Below are 18,446 nucleotides of genomic sequence, written 5' to 3'. Positions count from 1 at the left end.
TCTCACATGCAGACATAACTTCAATGTTTTAAATTTCATTTAGTATATACTTTTTCACTTTTACAATCACAAGGTGAGATGGATACTATCAACGTAGCTATCAACCTAGACACCCTCATTTATCCAAACTTGAATTCCAAAGGTACAAAAACCTTTATAGAACATTGACTTCAAGGAACAATTTTGTCAAAAAAGAAAAAGAAAGAAAAAAGAAAGCTTGGTACATATTTCTTAGTTAATATTTCAACAGAAAAAAAAATCACAACCACCTTTTATGCCCAAGGGATTTTATGAATAGACAATGAACTCCATGAGAGCAAAGTGTCTCTCTCTTTCTGCTCTTCACCTAATATAGTATTTACCACATGGTAAATGTTCAATAAATTTGGGGGTAAATAAACATACCAATTAAATGTTCCAAATCACACCTAACTATCTATTTTTAAGAGTGTTGCTCACAATTACGCCTTTTCAAGAATATGTTGTGACTTGGCTCCTATACAAAGAAATCAGGCATTCCTAAAATTAAAATTAAAGATATTGAGCATTAACAAAAATTAATTATGCAAGAAAAAAATTAAACAGCAGCTCAAACAAGGCACACTTCAAACTAAAAAGATATGCCCTCATTATCTGATAAAATACATAATTCTAAAGACTAATAATAGTTGATATTGAAACCTTTTGTAAGAGACTTAATTGTTTTGACATATTTTTTTCTTCCTACACACTTTTCAACAATTATTTCTGTGTTTTGCACTACTAATTAGGAAGAATGTTACATGATGAATCATGAAACTTATTTTCTCTTCAACTGTACTTCCACCACACTTGGTTACACAGTAAAATTACAGCATTTATGGCTTTGTATCATAATCTGTACCCACGATAATCTCACTGACTGCAAGGTAAACTCTAAAGAAAATGACCTTGTCTTACCAAACCGTACACAGTTTGGCTATAGCTGATGTTAATCGTTTCTTCACAAATAAAATAAATTACAAAAATGGATACCCATTATTTTTAACCTGAAACAGGAAGTGTGTATGAAAAACAAAACAGACTAGCTCAAACTGATAATACTTGGCAGTAAAAGACCATGCCAACAAAGGGCACATTAGCGATGGCCCTAAATCCAATGGGCTCCATAAAGTCATCTGGAAATTGCATACTTTAGAAAAATAAAATATACACTTAATGATTGAAATAGACATGACTCCTTAAATGGAGAAGTCTACCTACTAATGGCAGAAAAGAAGAATTTGGGGTTTATTTTGCAATAGTTCTCTTAATTCAGTTCTTTAGAAGAGAAACATTGTTTTTTGGAAAATTCTCAGTAAAAATAAATCGATGCTAGTGGCTAACAGGACTCTGGTTGCAAAATATCTAACAAATTCAATTTAGATGTTTATTTGAACCTTTCTAACATCTCATCCTACATTATGACCATGTCAAAATTGAAGTGTGCAATATATTTGTCAATACTGTTTATGAACCTTTGGGGGGAAATAAATTTCAAACATTAACACTGTGCAGACCCCATATATGAGTTTTACAAGTCTCTTTTTGCCAATTTGTAGGTTAAGTTCAAAACTATAAGGCACTTTTTTGGGCTTTTTGGTAGCCATACTGAAAACTATCTGGTAAAATGAGTTCAATTACAATAATAATGTAAAGAAAAATGTTCAAACAAAATAACCAAGATCATTTAATTTCAAAGAGACAATGCCTCAAATTGCATAGTTTTTCTGGTAAAAATGTAAGAGTAATTTTTATACATCTAACTCTCTCTGTATAAATAAATGTCAGTGATAACCAGTATGGATAAAATAAACACACATATGAATTACTCATCTATATATACAAACGATTATATGTAAAATGCTTAATAATGTTAATAATTTTAATTCATCATGGAATAAGAATTATCCAGATAATTTTACATTCAATCCAGTAACTGTGTCTCTGTCCACTAAGAGACGTGAGAATATAACTGAAAGATTTCAAAATATTCAAGACCAAATGAAGCTCCTTCAGCAGCATCTTCAGCATGCATTTACTTCATTTCCATTACATTTTCCATTGCCAGACCACCTTTTTCTTTTTGCAAACAGAAGATGAGCATGACTGAAAGTTCAAACTACATCTTTAGAAAACTGCATCTTTAGAAATGGTATAGATGAAGGATATACCATTTTAAAAAAGGAATATAAGGACTTTGATAAAATTAGGTACAAAAAAAAAAGCAAAAAAAAAAAAAAGATTTTGACAGTCCCTTAACACAAAGCAGAATTTACCCTAAGGAATTCTACTCTGTGTATACAAAATAGCAGGAAAAAAATGTCTGATAACCATGGGTAATATTTTCACATTATTATGATCAAATATGTGATATGGCTGTCTCACAAAGGTAAAAAGCAAAGACATTATTTTGACCTTAAAATGCATTATTAATACTAGCTGATGGTCTTGCTTCATTTTATACTGATCAGATTACCTCCGAAACATTGTGTTTCTTCTAGGCCCCACTCTTCAAGAGAAAGAAATTTCTGTGTCATTTTTTTTGGTGAGGAAAATCACCAGATAATGTCATTTGAGGAACAGACAAAGGGAGACAGGGAAGATACAACAGTTGAGCTGGAAAGAAATGTAGGTTTCTGTCTGTATCAGGTGGACAGAATTATTCAACACAAAGGGAGAAACTTCCAGAAAATAACCATTCTGAGGGCCTATTATTCAAGGTGCCATCTCCAGCATTTTACGTATGCTATGTCACTGAATTCTCTCAGTGAGCTCTTGAATATGCCACCATTATCCCCATCTCACAGATGAGAAAACTGAGACTTAAAGAGCTTAAATGACTTGCCCAAATTTACCCACTTAGACCTCAGATATGAATCAGTCCTGTCTGACTCCCATGACCGTTTAACTATATTACACTGCTTCCCTTGGAGGTCAGAAGGAACATTAGAAGGAACATTTGAACAGAATTTTCTGAAGATGAAGTGAATTTGCTTCAGTTAACACTGAATGTCCCATGCTCCACACAGCTGGATCGTAACCTAGCTAATGCAGCAGCAGACTTGTACACAGAGTATGTGGTTGGTCTGAGTGATCAAGCAACACTGAAATTTGATATATCTATCTCCTCCGAAAACAAATCTACTTGAAGTTCTATTAGAGTGACCCTATGGTGAGGATTAAGGGGGAAGAAGATACCCACTTCTTCCTTTGAAAATGATACACTATTTATATATTTCTTATCCTGGATAAGTTGGATAAAACAGTTGTCCTAACATCTACAAGAGGTGAATAGACTCTATACCTTTTAGTAAAAAAAAGAGTGAAAATTGCTCTGAGCAAGTCAACATTTGATGGTTGTATTTTTTTAAAGTATATGCATTGTGTGACTGTCTTTATGCTCAAAAGACTTTGGCCCTAAATGCTAACTGCGTAACCACCCAGTAACCATGGGGTGCTGAATAAAATCACACAGAGTTGTATGTCAAATAAGAAACCAAACATAGTCTTCACTTAAACTATTAGTCTTAGATGATTAAAATAATAAGAGCTATTTCAAGAATTGCAAAACCTCTTATATTACTAGTCTATGTTTACCTGATAATGGGTTGGGCAACCCATTTGTCAAACATTTTATAAAACATATAAATGTCAAACATTTTATAAAATGTCAAAATATTCAGTAGACTAGTACTTTTTAGTAATAACATGGCTCATTCAGGTTTTACATGCTGATTTAATCATCAGATTACAATATTTACTGCAAACATAGTAAATGTTCTTTCAATAAACTTATAAAAACACTATAGGAATGAAGCACAAAAATTGTACATATTCATACATACATCAACTGTATCAGTAGCAACATTACTTATAGATAGCAATAAAAATAAGCACTGGCCCAGAAAATAGGGACAATAAGTAAAATAAATACCACAACTTAAAAGAATGGTTTGCCTTTAATTCCTTTGTACCTGTTTCAAATATCCCCAAGAAGGAAAATTTTTTACTTTCTTGGCTAAATATTAATTTTATGACTATAATATTAACATACAGATATTAACAGTATCTCTTCCAAAATATGTAATAAATAATTTTCTGTATCAGTAGGTAAAATATGCCCAGAAGAAAACAAAGGCATTGTAATTAAGTATTAATTGAGTTAGAAACCATGCTGTCTTGGATGGTATATGTGTACATTTGGACTGGCTGTTTATTTCAATATAAAGGTGGCATACAGCAACTTGTGAAAAAATGCTCACTCGGACCAGTGGAAGAAATACACGTGTGTTAGTGGTATTTAAGTATCCACATTTTTAAGAATGATTTTATATTTAAAAGTATATTTAAGAATTCATTAATGTATAAAAACAAATGAAGTGGGTATTAATATACTAGTAGCTAGAGCACTTAGACAGTTCATATTAAATGACAGTGCCAGGCACTGTTCTATGTGCTTGACCTACTTTAAAGCTTTCAATCTTCAACACAAACCTTTAAGAAAAATACTGCTACTTTTCTGATCTTACAGATAAGGAAACTGAAGCTAAGAAGTTAAGTGTCTTGCCAAATTCATATTGCTATGAAGTAGTAAAAGCCAGGATTTCAACTCTAGCAGTGTGGTTCTAGGATCTATATTCTTACCCACTACACTTCACCTCTTTCATAAAACACATTTTTTTATCACTGGACAAGAATTTATATTATCCCCAAATTATATATGGGAGCCTATAAATTAAGGTCCATATCACTTAGATACACTTAGTGTATCTAAAGTAAAGTTCCCATGAATGTATAACTCGAGTTCAAACTTCAACACAAATAACTGTATTTTATCCAATTCCAGATTCTTTTCAGCTGAATGCAATATTTGACATTGTTTATGTGCATACAGATGTGGCTGCATATCAGTAATCTGTTTGTTGAACTCCACTTCAGATGAGACTAGACTAGAAGTAAGATACACAAAGTGCTTTACACAGGTCTTGGATTTCTTCAATTTATTTTCCCCATTTTTAAAGCTCATTATTGCCATCTGAATGATCCTATTTGCATGCAAGATGATTTCTAATGATTATTACTATTTGTAATAATCTGTATCGGAAAGCTCCCTGGCCAGCTCTTACCTGAACTCCAAAGTACTCTTGTGGGCTCTCTGGGAAACACCAAATAGCATAAACTGCAGGTGGCTCATGGAATTATTCTAACTGCAAGCAATAGCACTTCATAGTAATGAAAGAGAAATGTATTTCTTTCTTAACTAAGTAGGTAAATTGCCTTCTTTATTGCTACTCCTTGGGGACCAACACTTTTGAAATAACATATCAAAACAGTAAGTTATCAAAGCTCATTAATTTATATTCAATTGTTTCAGATGTGCTTGTTATTGGGGCACACTGGATTTGAATATTAACTTTACTATGTGTGAGTGCTAGCATTTTCTAAGTAAAATAATGCCATATGCCAGTGGAATATGGGACCACTACAACTAAGTATTGCACATGCTCATTAAATTACTGCCCTCTTTTAGTAAAGAGCTCCCAGAAAATCCTAGAAGACCTTTCAAGAAGGCAATCTGTATACTTAAAAGTAATAAAAACTTACTTCCTGAAAATGTTTACTTTTAGATAGAAGTACAAAAAATACCCTTCCCCTAAATAGGCCAAATTTAGATTTGTAAAGAAAAAAAAGATGTTTGATATTTTCCACGTTTTAGAACTGAAAATGAAAGAGAATCATTATAAAGATGAATAACTATAAAGAAATCACAGTACACACACATATCCATATGTATTAACTTAGGTAGCAATGGGAGGCTTTGGCCCATTAAAAAATATAGAATCATCAGGGTCACAGTAGTTACTTGATTTCCTCCCACAGACTGCACCACAGCGGAGAGCCCTGCGTGTACATTCCCATCCCCTTTCTCTGGTCTGCATTCCCCTCTACCCCTGGGCTCCTTTTCAGAGCCATTGTCCCAAGTGCCACTGCTCCCCTTATTAGCATATGTGAGTCTTCAACAGCAGACAAAATTCTCTACAAAAACAGAGCTTCCAAATAGTGTCTTTCACTAGAGAAAATCACCCAAGGCATACTAAGTTAAATACAAATGTAAGTTTCATACAAAAGCAAAATATGATTCTTTCCTAAATGATTTTCACTTAAAAGCAAAAATCAGTGTTATTTGCACAATTTCACCTCTAAATGAAAGAACTTACTTGTATCAGAATTTTGAAGCACAAAATTGCAAATGATTGAGGAACTGAACATGTTTTTGTATTATGCCTGCTACTCTGTTCCCACGTGCAAAAAAAAATCCACTTTCACATAAAACAAAAATGAATAAAGGAGAGAATAACTGTAATTTTCTACAATTTCTGAATATTCAAAATTTGTGTTCTTAAATTTCTTGAACTTAAAATAGGCTTTTACCTTTACATTTCTCTTTTGTAATTATGTTTATCAACTCACTCATATGCTTTGTTACTTAAGTAAACATGACTAAAAATTCACTATATGCCTACTAGCAGTGCTAGCAAACATGAGAATCAGAAAAGGTAAGTTAATAAATAGTGTGTTGGCGGCTGACGAAGCTGATTTCTTAGAGCCATAATACATGTGTAAATGCTGCACTTTACATCAAACATCTGCGAGAAAAGTAGATGTTGAATATAATTCTTTCATTGCAAAGGGTTAATCAGCAAGGTTTACATTTGGGAATTTTCTGAATCTTGCTCCTCCCTATCCTGTAGCGCTGCCAAAAATCATCTGACAGGAAACGTAAGATTAAGTTTGTCCTACCTAAGCGAACAAAGAGTGCTCTGAACAGGCCACCGGTTTACTGCAGAGCGGGAACTTTTCTAATCCTGCTGGAATCTGCAGTGCTGCTCAGAAAATATCATGGCAAAAGTTGTTTTCTTTCCTCCAACATCTTGTCTCTGGATCATCTCATTTTGGTCACACTGAAGATCCTGCTGCTTCTCCCATAAAGGTTAACTTAAAGCTCCAAACATAATCATGTGGAAAATGGACATTATTGATTCCTATGGTCCATTGTTCCCCTATCCTAAGTCCCTGAAGTTCAAGTTCAATCTGGAATTACATCATGTCTGGTTTCTCCTGGTTACCAGACGGCTTGAGACGTGACCACAGCTACAGAAAAAACAAACAGCCTTCTTCACGCTTCGGCTCCCCTATCGATTCAAACGTAAACTTTTTTTCTTTCTCTCAAGTATGCTTCAAGTATGGAGCATGGTTAATTTAGAGATTAAGTTCCAAATTAGATTATCTAATGGCATCTTAATGGATTGCTGACCCATTTCCTGTGGGATGGCAGCATGCAAGTCTGGCTGGAATACAATTAATTTCTTAGGAAGTGTTCTGAAGAGTTTCCTAGATAAAAAGGAAACGTTGTGTTGTGCAAATCTTCTTTTATAAATGGGGAAAGTTAGGCAAAACTAAAACAAATCCCAATGAGTGTTTTTCAACAGCCAGATCACAGATATTGTGTATGGGTGAAAACCATGTAAGATCATTTTAAAGAACAATAACATTTTTAGTTTTGATTTCACAACAGGTGAAAATAATTTTGATGAGAACAGAGTAATTGTTTTAAATAGATTATTCAAACATAAGGAGCGACAACAGTTAGCAGAGCAGCCCTGTTCCCAAACAAGGGTCATGCAATTTTAGCTTTTGCAATTTTCCTCCTTGAAACAGAGATTCTTCAGTTCATCTACCTATCAGCATTTCTATCATAGTCCCTGAGTGGTGCTAGGGGCCCAGAATGGTGTGTAAAAAGTTGGACATTTTGAACACACTTTAGAGCTGACAGCTGAAAAGGAAATTCAGCACTCTGAGAATAAAGCTCCCCCCAGGAACTGCAAGAACGACCCAGCTGTTGTATTGTAGTTATGTGTCAAGATAACAAACTGAAAGCAGGAAATGCTAACTAGTGAATTCATAGGGATGGTTTAAGTGTAATGTTGAAATAAAAGTTAACTCTTAATACTACCTATGGATATGTCACGTACTGCCCATACCATACAAGTACCATATGTATGTGAGTATACCCCTGTACACACACATGCATATGTATATGTGTATGTATACACATGTACACACATACACCATATACTCACCTACACACATACACATATATTTATATGCAAACGTATGCTTCATAAACCTTTACTGAAGATTACTTTGTTTAAATATTCATTCTTAAATCACTGAGACTATACATCTTACAAGGACAATTGGATGGGCAGCACAAGGAAGATGGCAGGTTCGGGACAGTGTTATGCAAACAGGGTGTGTGCACAAAATGAATGCTACTGCTCCTTCCTTTTTGCCCTCCCTCTCCAGACCTACCAGATCCAAATAATCTTTACTGGCTGCTAAATTTCTCTTGGGAAATCAAGCAACTCTCTAGAATTGCAGTAATAAACGACAATTTCTTACAAAAACATGTGTAAAGTAACTACAGAATGAAGTATTCAACTCATAGAAAGGAACTGCTAACACATGTAACATGTAAAATAGCTGATAAAAGTCTCTTTGGTGCCATTCAATTATGGCATCAGCAGAAACACAAAAACCCTTCCAATTATTTCAGTAAAATTCTTCATTTATTCATTATTTCAGAGGCTGAGCAAATGGTTTGTGTAAACATATCCTTCAGTAACACGCGCGTGTTTACTTTAGCCATCTGAAGGCTTCTTCTATGTTTATATAAGCAATCAGACACATACAGCCACTCACTTGTGGCTTTGCCTTTTCCTGAAAGGGGTGAAGGGGAGAGCAGAGGGAATGAAACAATAAATCCAGTTTCTCTTTTGCATAAAGCGCCCCCTCCAATGTTTTAAAATAACTTATGTTTATATTATTCTTGGATTGTCCTTCAGCTTTCTTTTTCATTCAATTATATTGCTCTTTTATATTCGATAGCACAAGCTATATTCTGGCTATAGTTTCAAGACAGAAAGCCAGTTAGGGTTAAGTTACTGCTATATTTATTTATACTCACATAACTCACATAGGCAACAATATAATTTATCCACATTGGAGGACAAAACTCAGACACAACAGTGCCCTTATGAACAACATATGCAACTCATCACCTATCCCCCCGGCAAAAGCTGGGCTCCTCCTGACTCAAGCAGAAGCAAGCCCTTCACCAATGGATTTCTCTCTGCGTTCCCTGCCATACCTGACTTTTTGGTTAGACAGAAAAATTCACACAGGTGCAAGCCACACACACATAACTCACAAAATTCTAAGGTCAGAACAACAAAACACCTTCAGGGTTGCAACCTAGTAAGTCTGTAAAAACTTTCCCAAAAAGTATGCTTTGGTTCCTAGGGGAATGTTTATACATTGGCGGGTGGGGATGGGGTTAGGGGTAGGGGTGGGAGAGGGCTGTGAGGGTGCCAGGAAGGAGGAGGATGGAGGAAACCCTCCAGTTTTGATTACACTTGCACAGCCCCCCGGGCACTGCCATTTTCAGGCTGGAAAAAGGGGCTGCATTTGACATGGAAACACTTCTACAGGAGGACTGGCCTAAAGCAGAACAGGGGCAACCATGGCAGGTGACTGTATGAAGAAATTAATGGCAACAAGTAATCAAAATAAAGTGATGGCAAAGCACAAACAAAAACAAAACACTTTCTTCGACTGGTTTTTCTACTACAAAGTCTCTAGGGATTGCCTTTTGTTAGAAACAAAAAGCAACAACCACAACAAAAATAACCTGATGTTTTCTTTATTTCATTAGGACAAAGGCAGGTTATTTAATTCTTTGGTTGAATAGATCTACATTGCTCATATATTTTCAATTTATTCAGATAATTTTAAAGTTGTAGCAGTGCCCTGAAAGTTTAGATGTCTGTTATCTGCATTAGAAGTAGCAGTGTTACAGATACTTATGATATCTTTTGCAGTGTCCCTTCTAGAAAAAAAAAATAAGTTTCATAAATAACCACATGGCATGAACTATAACCATAAACATGTTATGAATATGTTGTGCCACAGGCATGGCTGATGTGTATTATCAAATGTGGACTCCACTTGTCCCTATTTTGAAAACTATACCAAAGCAAACTGATGTCTCATTTGAGTAATTTGTTCTGAACTGTATGGTACTTAGATTTTAAGCATCTGTACCTCAGCGCTGGGTCAGCCCACCACAGAGGTCAGTAAGTACCTGTTGAATGTATGGATGGGACACATGCCATTACCAGTCATGTGCCTCTGAATCATGATAAAATGGAAAGAAGAGAACCAAAAGCTACCTTTGTAAAGCTGTTTTGAATCTTAAGGTCATTTATCTATAATTGTCTACTAATTTAAAATTAAAATTTTGAGAAGGGGAAAATGACATCTTAACTAAATAGACTGAAGTTTTTCCTGACTTATCACCTGAAAATGATGACCACACCAATGTTTCACCGAGAAGGGGATTGTAGCATAAACAACGTTCTCGTAAGAACTGCGTTTAGTCATCACATTAATTCACTCCAATACATGTATGTTCTGTGGTGCTTCCTGGTCCGCTCACCTTTTCCTTTTTTGGGGGATATCAATTTTTTTCTTGAAAAATTACTAGAAACTAGGTATAGTTATACTTAAATCTCTAATAATTTATATCTTTTATTTGGCTTTACTGTACCTTAAAGGTGCTATCCTATTTTAGGTAAGTAAATGTCAATCAGTAATTCACAGGATTTGAAAGCTTACACAGCTACAGGCACATTGAAACCACAAAAACATACATCTAATTTGCAATTCTTGTAAACTGTGAGATTTGTATGCTGATGTGGACCATTTTGCTAACAGAGCATGGATATAAGGGAGTTATTTAATAGAAATCACATCTAAACAGTGTGTCATATCTAATTAAATTAAGTTTAAAATACCTATTAAGACAATTTAAATAAATATTTTCATTGAATTTAATTAAGAGTATAAATACTACAACTTTAAATAAGATGCTCTCATTAAGCTTATCTTCTTTCTTATAAGTATATATTATATTTTTCAATAGAGGAATATGTAAGTTTCTTGAGGAAAAATCAAAATATGTAAAAATGTCTACATCTTAAAGTGGATGTTGTATCAATCTGTCAAAGAGGAAAAGTCATATGTATTCATTTTAGGTAGTGTGTTAATAAAACTTGAGGTTTTTAAAACAGAGTCCAATAATTTTCTTAGTTTTCACCTGAAGAAAAGTGGATATTTATTAATTTCATTCTTTTAAACTCCACTGTTTAGCAGTTTTCTATCACACAACATAGAGATGTGTGGGCCCACGGACAACTGAGATTGTGTACGTGTTTTTAACAGAGGCACGTTCAGTAAACAGGATCACAATCACAGCAGGGCTGGAAAATTATGTTGGCTCTACTTGTGGTGAACTCCTTAAGGGATTACCTCACTCTCTGCTGAAAATTTTTATCTCTTGTTACATATGATTATACCATGAATTTTAATTATTTAAATTGTCAGTCTGACAAAAGTTGTTCTTATTAAAATAATACAGGACACTTACTTACTTTCTAAAACCAACACGAGACAATATCAAAACTAGTTTTGAAAATGAAGTTTTAGAATCATTTTCTCAGCCAACCAAATAAGTCAATTCTTAATGACTCACATCAATGTACAAACAGAAGTTAAAATTTTATTTAAACCAAATTTTTTTAGCTATTAATTCCAACAATCTTCCCACTCCTAAATTTATGAGTGCTGCTAATAACAGTAAATGGACTAATTAAAAATTTTTCTTCTAGCTTTTCCCTTCTGACAGGGGAATAAATGAATAATAAAATGGCTTAAAGTTAACAATCCAGGAAAGAGCTGAAATGAGAAGAATCTATAATGTTAAACCCAATAGCTAAAAAAAAAAAACTTCTCTAAAACCAATTTCATATTTCAGGTCCTAAAGTCTCAGTATAAATCCCCCCCTTCAAGAAAAATATTATAAATTATTTAAATACTTCATAGCACTTAGAAATTCCAATAATTAATTAGCATATGTTATAATCCCAAATTAATTAAACTTGTATTTATATAAAAAATAAAGAAAGAGGGTAGAGAAAGAGGGATGGTATATCCAAAGCAACTAAATTTTAACATATATTATCTATAAAGCTAGTTAAAACAAACACTATAGCTCATGTAATTTTTAAGTGTAAGTGTAGGGTTGGAAATAATTAAAATGTTACCTTTGCCAAGTAATTCCCAATGTATCCTCACTGGTACTGGGGTATAAATGCCTGCCGTTTTGATTCATGGTCCAGTCACAAATCCTCAGCTGTCAATTGAAACCTAGCAGTCAGATATGGATCGAGCAGTACTACAGTTTTAGTATTTAAATGAACACATGCAAACTAGTACTGTACATGGCATTAACCATACTTTCCCAAGAGGCAATTTAAAGAAAAAAAAAAAGCAAAAGAAAACCTGACTCTGAAAAGCAAAATTCCTAGACTCTTTTCAGAAAAAGCTATTACAATACGCTTCTCTATTAATTTAAAGCATACAAGAGAAACAAGTGCTTAGAACATAACAATTAGCCATTATTAGAGTACAAATTGAGCTGCACTAAAAGCAAACGTTAATGTTCAATAGAAAGATATATTTTAAAAGAAAATAAAAAGCTTTTTAAAAAATGCAACACACCAAATAATCTGCACTGAGTAAAAGAATCATTTCAAGCATGCAGTTTGCAAAACACAGAAGACATGCAGTTTAGAGGGGAAAGGCCCCACCTCTCCGACACTGTCCCTGACTTATGTTTGGAAGCATCAAAGTATTCAGTTGTAGATGTTCACGAATTTTGTCTTATTCAAAGTGGCATTTTTTAGAAAGAGTAGATGAGAATTTCTACTTTTATTTTAAACTCACAGTAATGGCACTTAAAATACTTTACCATATCCGAATAGACTGAGGAATGCACTGAATACAAGCTGAAACAAATTCTTCCCAGATATCCGAATCATCAGCTCTGCCCTTCAGAGATTGTTCAAGTAACCCTATCCAGCTCTGTTTGGTTAACAGCTGCCCTACAGTGCTAGCAGATTTATTGAAAGATATATTGCTTATTTTTATGCTTAAGAAAGTAACTTATCTGGCTTTGGGGAAAAAAACACTAGAAAAATCATGGTTTTTTAATCTTTAGATAGCTGTGCTGTAAATTACCTGCATCTTGCATTAAAAAGATGACTTATTCACAGCACACCCCTAAACCTTGCTGGCTATTTCTCAGTGAGCATTTCTAAAAAATGATGATTGCAGCCAAAGTGCCTTTAAACTTAGGATAAATTATTTTAATCCTTTCTGATAATGTTATGGCTAAAAAAATTGGCTATTAAGAATCTTTTCCTTTTCTTGTTATACTCTCCAGTTTCTACACACACTAAGTAAAAGTGATTCTGGATTCTTAGAATAATCGTTTTTTGCTCATTTTTCTACAGATCTATAAGGCTCCAAAATACCACCTAAAATTTCTAAAACATGTGTTTAATTATATTGATATTTCAGGTAAAAGTAACTTGAAAATTTAAAGAACTGAAAAAACCACTTAATGTAGGTGAATAAACAGGTAGACAGATAAACAGATTGATAGATATGTAGATTCTGCTCAGGATACATGTCATAAAGAAGCCATAAGTAAGTAAAGAAGGTAAATTAGAATAAAATATTCTTTAAATTGATCATAATACTTGCATAGAGGAGGAAATGCATACTTGATTAGCTTTAAATCAAACAGGCAGCACCTTAATATGGCAAGATGTTTAAAATGTCCTCAAATTGGGTCATCTAATTACAAATGCAATATGATGGGGCAATCCGAAATTGTTTTTCTGCAGTAAATGTAACCCAGTTGTCTATTTCAAAAATATATACATTTTTAAAATCAGTACTATGCAAATAACCTAAAACTATCCAAGAAATTTGATTTTGTATAAAGATTACCAAAGGAGCCACTTATTGATTCTGCTCTAGTGAATGACAATTTCTAGTTTGGAGTCAATTAAATACTCTCAATAAGATAAGAGTATATGTAGGCAGAGCCCAATATAATTCTGCTAGTTACTAACTTCTGGTTAGTTTCTGTGGGGCAGTTAGGTTAGACTGAAGTAGATTTCAGAAGACACTTTCACAAAGCCAGCTGAACCTAAATATTACTCATTCACTGGCTTGTAGTCTCACGGACAACTGCAGGCATGATATGATATGTCTCCTGGGAAGGATGTATATGTAAATTGTCAGTATGCTGTTGTCCATGTTGCTAATTTTTTGTTTGTTTACCATCCCCAAAAATGTCAAGTGAGCTAACTTTGGCCACATGTGGAACACTTACAATCAATATATTTTTGGACTTTTCCTTGAGAGTAGTCTCATAGGGATTCAACCTGGCTGCAGCCGCCATTGTCATATTTCAGATCCACGCAACAGGAGCATTTTCTCCCACATAAAAAATATGCTTAAGTATATAGAAAATGATCACAATATATTTAACAATTAAAAGCCAACGAAACTGACAGGATATTAATTTGTATTGAATTAATTTCCTTTCAGTTACAGAAATGTAAAATATAATTTGAAGTTTCTTAGCTATTTAGATGTGGCTGGCACTAACAACATTTTCAAAAATTTGAGGAGGCATGTGTATGCACGCTTATATGTTAAAACTTACTTCAAGTATGTTGCTTAAGCAAGTGCCTCTCCACGTTTTAAAAAATATATTAGTTATGAATTTTACATAAAGTATCTTTGAATTAGTAAACCTCCTGATAAAGTAAAAATGTAAAGGGAATTTTGTAGATGGGGGAAACAAATAATTAAGATAAAACCACCTCTTCACAAGATGTCCTGGGAACTAATTCCTAATAAAATCAGTTCCTTGTTTGAGCAAGATAGTCCTGACTCAGCAAATTTTAAATGAATTCTACATTAATACTGTGTTAATAGGTGTATTTAAGCATCTTTTTGTGGTCTGTTAACTGATCATGGTACTAGAATAATTCAGTATTTTTTTAAAAATGAATTTTACATTAGGCTTTAAATAAGTTAAAACTAATAGGTGATAATGTATTTGAGTTTGGTGTGGTAATTCCTCAGTTCTATCCTGTATTACATAATTTAGCTATCAATTTATTTTTAATTAAATTTTAAAAGTTTAATTTTGAGTGGTATTATAAGGTTAATAACATGAGTTTTTGCAAGTATTTCCCCTCAAAAATAAGAATTACCTTTTTTCCCCCAGTAGTAATAAAACTTAAATAGCAGGTGCAGATTAGTTTAGAAGTTCAGCCTGTTCAATTTTTGTGTTTGTATGTGTAGGGGTAGTAATTCTATTTCTGTAACAATATAGACTCTTGACAGACCTCATCATATGTATATCCTTGCAGAAATGCACACTCATATACATAATTTTAATTATCTAACTTGTATACACCTACTAGTAGGAAATTAGATTGTTTACAGAATTAAGGTAAATTTATATTCAAACAATTTATGCCCAGAATTCTAAAGCAAACAAAAGGTGAAATAAGGAAGATTATCCTCTGAAAGAGCTATGAGTAAACAGGTAACAGGTTGAAATACTACAAATTACTAAGAGAGAATTGAAGGTAAAGATTTCACTGCATATGCTCTTAGAATGGACTTCCATGCTCTCTAGGCTGAGAACCTTGCTCCTCTCCCAATTTGACTGAGATTGTTTCACAGAGACAAGGATTAGGACCACGCAGTTTCTCTTAAAAAAACTGCACAAGGGAAACACCTAAGAACTGGATCATTATCCTTTCCTAACTATACTCAAATATGCAGACAGCTGATAGCTATAAAGAATCAATATTGCTCGTGATTTCAGAGTAAGAATTGGTTATTCAATGAGAGCCCTCTACTGTTATGAACTTGGGCTTTTGTTAAATGTTTGGCATTAGCTTTGGGAACAAAACAAAGAAGGTAAGCAAAATCTTCTACTTTGTTAGACTCAGCAAAGTCTGGTGTACAGTCCCTCTTGATGACAACAGCTTTCAGTTCAACTAACACACTATTAAACTGTAAACAGCATAATCAACATGGGAAAATTTGCCTTTTTCACTTTTTTTAAAATATTTTATTTATTTTTAGAGAGGGAAGGGAGAGAGAGAGAGGGACACATCAATGTGCAGTTGCTGGGGGTCATGGCCTGCAAACCAGGCATGTACCCTGACTGGGAATCGAACCTGCGACACTTTGGTTCGCCAGCCCGAGCTCAATCCACTGAGCTACGCCAGCCAGGCCTTTCACTTTTTTTAGGTATACCATGACCTCAAGGGAATATCTTGAAAGGTGTATTTTCTGTTCTCTTAGGTTTCTTATTTCTCCAGATAGCTTCAGTGGAAACAGATTTTGGTGGGCAGGGAGGAGGGAGGTGCTTAAAAAGATTAACACTCCAATTCATACTTTCCTTTTAACTCTTGGATTAGTAGAATTTTATTTGATTATTATGAGTAATTACCTGCCATGGAGATATAAAAAAACGGGGGTGGGGGGCTTTGAATGAACAGGATGTAGCCTGCCTTGCTAAACAAGTAAAATGATCAGAATAAAATGTTACATGTTGGGACATATAGCACATATTTTTTAAAAAAGATATTCAAGGTCATCTTGGTACCTTCAAGTTATTTCTAATGTCAATTTCTGAAACCTATGCTTCTTGATGTTTAATTTAATTAGCATAGTAGAATTAAGTGGATATGTATAGTCCATGAACTAAATAAACATTACTGACCATAAATCATAAGGATTAGAAAATGAAAGTTTTGTTTTTAAGATGGAAGCTATTTTAATTTGTAAAGTCTAAGGTTTCAAGGAACTTAAAGACTGGGTAGTTCAACGTCTTCATTTTGCTTTCCGAAATAAGAATAAAAGACAGCAAAGTTTTAAGGACTTGCCTAAGGTTAGAAATTCCTTGTTCGTGTCAACACTAAAACCAACCTCCTGAATCCCAATCCCTGGTCCTTGCCCAGGACACCAGTGTGCTGGCCACTGTTGTTTTCCTACCATTTCCTTTTATGTGCAGCCCCCAAATACTTAAAGCTACAACATTATTGGTATAACCTCTAAAATTTCCTCTACTTCCCTGATTCAACTTAGATGTTTTAAATTCAACATTTCAGGAAAGATCACCAGTCCCTTGTGATTTTATTTATTAAATTTAAGGTTTCAGTAATTATAGTTTTATTTTTATATTAGGTAGTTTATATGGACATTAGCCTTTGATAACAAATATGTTACCTAGTAACTGAATGAATAAAAAAAGACAGACCATAAATTTTTTTAAATTTAAGAACTAATTCAAAAGCTAAACATTTGCATAGCCATTATTTTGACTGAAACTTCCTTTAAATGTGTTTCCTTTCCAACCAGCATATGTGAAAAGTGACCTCTTATCCATTTACATACCTACCCAGAAGTCATATGATAGAGTTTTGCGTCAAGCTGTCAATTATGATAACAGACACAATAAGAACAGCCCAAGTGTTGATAGCCTGCTTCCTGACTTTATTAAAAAGTTTGTTGATAGTCCACTTGTGTCCTTTCAGTTGCCTGCCTCTAATAAAAAAAAGCTACCTTTCAGTGGTTTTAATGTACCTGACTTTGACTTTGCCATTTCATTTGCCAGGACAAATATTATACAGAGGTTTCAATTAAAATATTAATTTTTAAAAATCCTATGAAAGCAATTTATTTAAAGGACCATTGGGTGTAAAAGAAATTTTCAGTGTAATGAACAGTACTTTCAAAATCTAGTTACAAAATTATATCCAGAAAAGGGTTAAACATATAAAGTAGCCCAGTAATTGAAATTGAAATAATAGCATTATACAGTCATGCAAGAGATGTAGCATGCTGAAACTCAAGCACCAGTAAAATCCATGCAATTGTGATCAGTAATGCCAGGACCTGAGTTCATCAGGCCATTCATTCATTAGCTGTAATAAGTAGACCTATAGTCAGGATATTATAATTTTGAGATTATGAAAATAAGCCTTGTGACATAAACTAGAGCTTGATTGACTTTATCCAACTTAGTTGAATTGACTTTATTTCCTCACTTAGGGAAAACAAAAGTGACCTCCCATCTGTGTCATCCAAAATCTCAACTCTGTATCATAGGTTAACATGCACTTCAATAGCTGGTTCGTATCATAATCTTTTACTTCCAAACAAGAAGCTTCTTAGTCACAGACTTTTTATTTCCAACTGGCAATAAGGTTTTTTTATATGTCATATTCATGTATAAACAGTAAAGATTTATATTTTTATTATGACCTTACACTCAAATATAATGTTGATAATCAAGTTAACTAGACCCTCTCATATTACTAAACTTTCTATGATAGCAAAGAAAGAAGGTCTGCAATTTA

General features: G+C 33.7%; 1 protein-coding gene across 8 annotated transcripts in view; it reads right to left on the bottom strand.

The window, feature by feature from the left end:
* NFIB (nuclear factor I B) overlaps positions 1-18,446 on the bottom strand; it is a 234,490-nt gene that overhangs the window by 7,428 nt on the left and 208,616 nt on the right. For 5 of the 8 annotated variants that reach the window (XM_028526353.2, XM_028526360.2, XM_028526346.2 and 2 more), the window contains one exon: positions 12,246-12,334. The exons of the other annotated variants lie outside the window; for them this stretch is intronic. In XM_028526353.2, the coding sequence (XP_028382154.1) occupies positions 12,246-12,334 (89 nt within the window). The remainder of the gene's footprint in view (positions 1-12,245; positions 12,335-18,446) is intronic. 8 annotated transcript variants of the gene reach the window in all.

The sequence above is a fragment of the Phyllostomus discolor genome, chromosome 3, assembly GCF_004126475.2.
Source record: "Phyllostomus discolor isolate MPI-MPIP mPhyDis1 chromosome 3, mPhyDis1.pri.v3, whole genome shotgun sequence".
NCBI lineage: Eukaryota > Metazoa > Chordata > Mammalia > Chiroptera > Phyllostomidae > Phyllostomus > Phyllostomus discolor.
The sequence above is the reverse complement of the archived record's forward strand: the minus strand, read 5'-3'. Positions and strand labels throughout refer to the sequence as shown.